Source organism: Corvus brachyrhynchos, unplaced genomic scaffold (genome assembly GCF_000691975.1).
Source record: "Corvus brachyrhynchos isolate BGI_N302 unplaced genomic scaffold, ASM69197v1 scaffold324, whole genome shotgun sequence".
In the NCBI taxonomy this organism is placed as follows: domain Eukaryota; kingdom Metazoa; phylum Chordata; class Aves; order Passeriformes; family Corvidae; genus Corvus; species Corvus brachyrhynchos.
Window position 1 is genome coordinate 1,190,673 of NW_008246067.1, and position 6,570 is coordinate 1,197,242.

General features: G+C 42.1%; 1 protein-coding gene across 1 annotated transcript in view; it reads right to left on the reverse strand.

Annotated features, from left to right (window-relative positions):
• Positions 1–6,570, reverse strand: part of PARP8 (poly(ADP-ribose) polymerase family member 8) — a gene marked incomplete at its 5' end in the record, with an annotated part of 124,510 nt that overhangs the window by 63,750 nt on the left and 54,190 nt on the right. Inside the window, one exon of the mRNA XM_017746869.1 lies at positions 5,883–5,920. Within this exon, the coding sequence (XP_017602358.1) occupies positions 5,883–5,920 (38 nt within the window). The remainder of the gene's footprint in view (positions 1–5,882; positions 5,921–6,570) is intronic.

Genomic DNA, 6,570 nt, shown 5'->3' on the forward strand with positions numbered 1-6,570 from the left:
TTCCAGCCTGGAGACTGGGTCTACATCAAGTGGTGGGACAGCGACCCCTTGCAAGCCAAGTGGAAGGGACCATTCCAAGTTTTGCTGACCACTTCTACTGCGGTCAAGGCTGCTGGCAAGGGACCATGGATTCACTACTCCAGAGTGAAGAAAGCTTCTGCTCCCGAAACCACCAAGACAACAGAGACTGATACAAACCAGAAAGATGCAGTTTAAACTGTTTTTTACGTGTTTGCTGTTTGCCCAACTGGCAACCACAGTTCAGGGTTCACCCCATGATTTGCATAAGACTGTGGTCCAAAATGTGTCCAAAATTCTTAATAAGAGTAATTGCTGGATCTGTACTCAGTTACCATGCCTAGATAGGAGGGGTCACTGGCCACCGATTGGCATTTTAATGGAAGAGAACTGCACTGAAACGTGGGAACCAATGAATAGCACCCTTCTGCCCCCCATTACCCTGAGTGGCCCGGTAGAGCATGCAAACTTTTAAGGTTCCTTGTGCAATTGTAAACGCCACAGGAAAAGCCATTCTTCCTTCATATTGTCATCAGACCCGTTTCAGAGAAATAATAGACCCAAGAATTGCGGCAAAGATGAAATTGACAGGGTGGAGACTGGCTCAGCCATTTGGGATGGGGCTGTATTGGATATGTGGCACCAAGGCCTGCCAAATTATGCCCATGAACAAAGACCAGGCTTGTGCCATTGAGGCCGTGGTCCCGAATATAACAATATTTCACCATCTTGAAAAACCAAATGAGAAGAGAAAAAGATCTCTTAATGCCCTCACTGAACATCCCACACTTTTCCATAGCCTAATCAGAACCCTCGTACCCACTTACGGAGTGGTTGAACTGGAGAGGGCAATTGTAGATATCTCAGCTGTCATTGAACATACTGAGCAGCATACTGCAGATGCAATTTCAGCCTTACAGGAGGAAACTGACAGTCTGTCCCGTGCAGTTATGCAAAACAGGATAGCTCTCAATTTCATACTTGCTGCACAAGGAGGTGTATGTGCTATTGTCAATACCACCTGTTGTTCTTACGTGGACCAAAGTGGGAGAATTAAGGAAGATGTGGATGAAATTTGGAAGGGAAGTCAAATTCTACATGAAGTAGCTTCCAGAAATAACACCTTAAAATTTGATCATATTTTTGATACCCTCACCTCATGGTTACCAAACTGGGCCTGTGTAAAATAAACATTTATAATAGCTGTAATTGTAGTTATTATCTGTGTAATAGCCTGTAGAGCAGCCAGTTGTGTAAACCGGTTCTGCAGGTAATGTAAAGAATAGACAAGGCAGAGTTTTGTTAGTCTCTAAAAGGGGGGAAATGATGCCATGAAATTTTTTTTGCCTTTTCCTTTATACTCCTGTTACACCTTTTTTACAGCTTCTGTATTCTTAGTGCTTTTTGCCTACATTCTTGGACTTGTTTTTCAAGCTGAGAGGCTAAACATTTTAGAAGCTTCGTAGTTAGGGATCAGTGTGCCCCAGACCCCAAGGTCCTCTCCAGAACACTGTAAACTAAGATAGAACCATCCAGGGGAAGGTTCCTTGGGGAGGGAGGGGCTCATTCAAGCCTCTGATTGGGGAATTTTTGATAGATATGCTGATTAGTAAGATCTATAATGTTATACCAGATCTTTTGGGGGTGCATTGTGGTGTGCATTTCGGTGCATTCAACCTGGATGTAGTGCACCTAAGGATTGTTAAAATAAATACCATGGTAAAATCCCTTTTTCCCTTCTAACCGTGTTTGACTCTTGATTTTAAGACCAGGAAAAGATCAGTGCAACCTCGAAGCTTCTGAGTGCTTCCAGTGAAATGTTAAAGGTGTTAACATTAATTGGGAGGAGAGTTCAGTAATTTCATCCTTTGTATCACAGCAGTTCTCAGCTACCTTCATCAAGAGGGAGCCTGGGGCTGTGGCCATTCCTTGCACAGTGTGCCAGGCTGGACAGAGCAGCAGCTACACTACACACACAGACGGGTTTTCCTGGCTGCCACCTGGGAAACAGCCCTTCTGCCACGTTCACACACATCTGCCAAGTCTGACGCTGTCCCACACCTTCGCCTACTCCCACTCCTGCGCTGTCCCGCGAGGCAATCTGAGTGATCTGTGGCTGGCTCCACACACACATGCTGTGTGCAGGCAATGCTGCAGGAGGCCAACGCCACTGCTGCCCAAGCCCTGCACTCCTGTGTGGGCACAGCAACACAACTGTGGCAGCTCTGCTGCACATTGGGGACAGGGACATCTTTTACATCGTGTGAACTAAGTGGGCTTCCTTCTGCCAGCATTCATTCCTTCTCCCACTTCTATCCGTTGGCAGGAGGGGCTGTGAGCTATACCTGCAGCACAGCTTGCATCTTACCCTCTGCAAGAAGCCCTACCCTGCCTCTGTTTACATATTTCACCTGGTTGTGAACCAGCATTTCAGTGTCCACCTTGCACATACAACACAGGCCCATCTGTTTCCCAGTTCTGGGAGTGTAAATTACTGCTATAGAGTCTAATGAGCTGAGATAATTGAGGCCATCATTTGGCTCTAAATATACCTAACACCACATACATGGAAGTGAGAGAGGAAATTCTTGTGCTACAGCTTATTGCTGTACAGAAAACCACGAAAAACAGTATGTTCTGTACAGAATAGACGTACATATATGGAAAAATGGACTCCTCAGCTACAGGCTTTATAGATTTTAATTATATTTTTATGTCCATTGTCATTCTTTCTTGGCAGCTCGATAATATGACTTTCACTGCCAAGTTGTTTTTTTTCCTTTGCTATTTGGCAACTATTAGGTTTTTTTTTTTCTTCCATCAATCTGATGAAACTTGAAATTAAGATAATGGCTTTGACTGCTTTCTTCAACAACCAGTTTCTAACACTCAACACCTAGGGAACACCTCTCGTCTTCACTGGAGGATCTAGTGCCTGGACCCAGCAGAGGGATGCAGCAAACTACTTGCTGCCAGACTTGTTCTCTCCGTATCTGCTGCAATCTACTGAGGAGTGAGAAAGATGTGTAACCTACAAATCACTGAGATAAAATACTACAGCAGTTCTACAAGTTTCTGTCAGCCAACACAAATCATTCTGAACATAAATTCATCAGCAAAATCCTTGCTGCTCTGATGGTTCCCACAGGAGTCACGATACACTCATATTAGTGGGACTTCAGTCTACTCATTGATGTTATATTCTGTAACTGCTCCTTAGAAGGATTACCTTCCCCAGTTGTGTCAATGTTATGAGAAAATTGTTACAGCAATATTTTGCTGAAAGTGTTATTACCTGCCTCTAAACTTTTAAGTTATATTTTCACAACTTCAGCAATGGATATGTAACTTTCAGACATTACTGTCTCAACACTATTCCTGTTACGTTCTCAGTGTACCTTTGTGAGCACATTTTTAGCTTTCACTCATAATTGCGAAACTTTCAAACACCTTCCATTATTGAAAGCTGTCATGTCACATTACGGTTTCCATAGGTACGATTTAATGCTCAGCTACTTGTATTTTATGCTTTAAGAAGTAATTCAGCAACAGCTACACACTGTTATCAGTACCATAGTGGTGATGCTGCATACATTACAGCAATGCAGGCTGCGGCAGTATGCATACTACCCAAGGCTCTTCGTTTAGTATATGTTTCGTGGTATCATTTTAGCTGAATTACATCACTGGTATAGTGACATAATCTATTCTATTTTCATATATTTATTGCATGCATTAGCAATTTACCTGATGACCAACTCTGACAGCCTTGTCCTGGATTTACAAATTCGATCCACTCTGTATTACACACTCTTAATCTACACAGGATACAAGTTTGGTATAGCTATGCACTAATGGACTTAAACCTTAATCAATAAAGATTTATCCTGCAAGAAATTTAATTTGAGAGCACGTGCTGCTCTGAACTCTATCAGCTCGCAGCAGTACTTGAAGAATACCTTCCAGTTGAGGACATCAGCACAGAGTTTCCCAGACTTGACACCATCACACCCTGACATGTTCCTGAAACCTTCCTTAAGATACATGTCAGAGAAGGGAGCCACAGTCAGCAGTAATGTTAGGTTAGAAATTAGGACAAAAACAGGTGACAAAGAATCTGGCTCACCAAGCCAAAATGAGTGTTTCATGATCAAAGCTGCAAAATGACAAAAAGTCATCATCATTCCTAACACACTGAACATTTCTTCATCGTAAAGCACACATATATCCTGCAAAAGCTTGAGATATGAATGAAATCAAGTCTTCTAAAGCCCTGAAGGGCCGGATTTTAATCAGTAAACATGTGCTGGTTTACTCTCCGCTCCAAGCTAACTACAGTGTGAAATGTTCAAATGCTATCTGCCTTTAAAATATAGGGCGTGATGGCACAGAATATTCTTCGGGTTTTAGGGACACTGAAGTCACTCAGGCTTGTACGCTATCTAGACATGCTGCAAATAACATTCACAAGGAAATTTTGAGGTCTATCAGACAGAAGAGTTTTCCAGGAAATGACATCTCATGTGCTGTGCGAGTAACTGCTGATAGTTCAGTGCTTCAGCTTACCATTTACTTAAGAGGTTCCCAGAAGTCAAATTTTGTGATATTTAATGGAAGAAACTGTTAATAACATGTGGTGAAGATCTTCTTCAGCTGTGCGTCCCTCCGTTCATTGTTAGCTCAATGCAGTAATCAGTAAATCCATTTATCACTGGTATGAATGTGCATTTTATGAATCTCAGTTTCTCACATTTCTAGATATTGAATAGGCTAATATCAGTATCATTCTCCTCTCCAGTTTTTACTGGTTCAAAAAAACAAATCTAATAAAGGTTGTTAGCACTCTTTCACAGAAACCATTGTTTTAGCACCACTGTTGATTTTTTTCTCTATCTCCTTCAAACACTGGTGTTCTGATCAGACAGAATCTGCTGCTTATCAGTGAAGAAGATCAAAGTCACACTTCTTTAGTGCTTTTAAAAGAAACAAGATGTACTTCTTTGAGAAACATTTCAGAGACACTACAGATGAAGATCAAAAAAGGACAGAGGATTTAATATCATTCACGGTACTTACACTATTAAATAATCACAGGTGCACAATGTGGTGCAGTCCAACAACGCTACCATGAACCTTTACTTGCACAGCACCTCTCATCCCTGCTTCCCTCTTCTGCTTCTGATAGCCTGTGCTGCCTGAAGTATCTGTGCAGTCTCTTTGTGAAGGAAATTGGGGAAATAACCTCCCTGAAAACTTGCTTTTGTTCTTACCTGCTTCTGTTTCCTAAGAATAATGCTCCTTGTCAAGACTGGCCACGTGGTTACACAAATACTTTTGCCAACCCAGCTCATAGTAGGAAAGGGAGGCAGGACTGACCAGCTGGGAACAGCTTTGCAAGCCAACACTACCCAAGATCCACACATGAGCACTTGGCTTCAACTGACCCCAAGAGGCACCAGCACAGTCTGCAGGCTTCACTTGGAGAACATGAGTAGCCTCATTAAGGTCTCAGGCAGAAGTGCTCCACTGGCCCTGTGCCAGGATGCTAGGGCTTTTGAAAGATTGAGCTTTATATACCATGCCAAAGAGAAGCTGGGCATTTTCTCACTCCTATCGCTGTTGGCTCCGGACACGGAAAGCACCCTAAGCTACGATCTATCTAAACTTGTGAACCTGTGTTCTCACCCTGACCCAGCTGATAAATGATGCCTGAAAAGGAGAAATGACTGTGGAAATAATCTTAACTAATGAAAAATGAATAGCACAAGATGCACCTGGAAGACATCAACACCCTTTCAGATATTCTCATTTGAATATAGCAAACTGACGTGTCATGTGTCATGGACAAGAATGTTGCACTGTACCTGGGTAGTCCTCAGAGACATGCACTGAATAGGACACACTGTAAAAAAGAAAAAAAAAACAACAAAATTAGAAACAACAACATTAACTGCTGGCACAACACTTTTTCCTGCTCCTGTGCTATTTTATGCTTATTTATAGGTTCTTGACAGTTTCCAGAACAGAAGGTAACATCTATTTTGATGGCTTTTGAAGTGCTCAGCTGAAAATAAAAACTGTCATGCCCATTTTGAAAGCTTACTTTGCTAAATTGGCACATCATGATTTCAGCGTTCTTAAAAGGAATATCAAGGCTGCATTATATTCCCTTTAGAGTAATATTTCACAATATGTGTACTTCTGATTAAAAAAAGGTCACTCTTTGAACACCAGAACTAGAGAACCAGTAAAGTCCAGTTTTCCCTCTATCTGGTTTGACTCAAGACTCAGCAGGAGTCCTTTCTCACTGTTGTACATTTCTGTTAGTTTCAGCAAAGGCTCTGGATGTCTTGGGTTCCCTCCTTCCATCAAAACTCTGTATTTTATGTAGTATCTGTACCTTTTAGTCAAGCTGCGTTCAAATTAAAATTTGAGAGAGCCACAGCCACACCGAAGAGCAGCTTCACTATGTGCATTCCCTGAATCTGTTTCATCAGAAAACAGTCACTCAAAAGCACCATCCTGCCTCTGCAGTTCAGTTCACATCTGCTT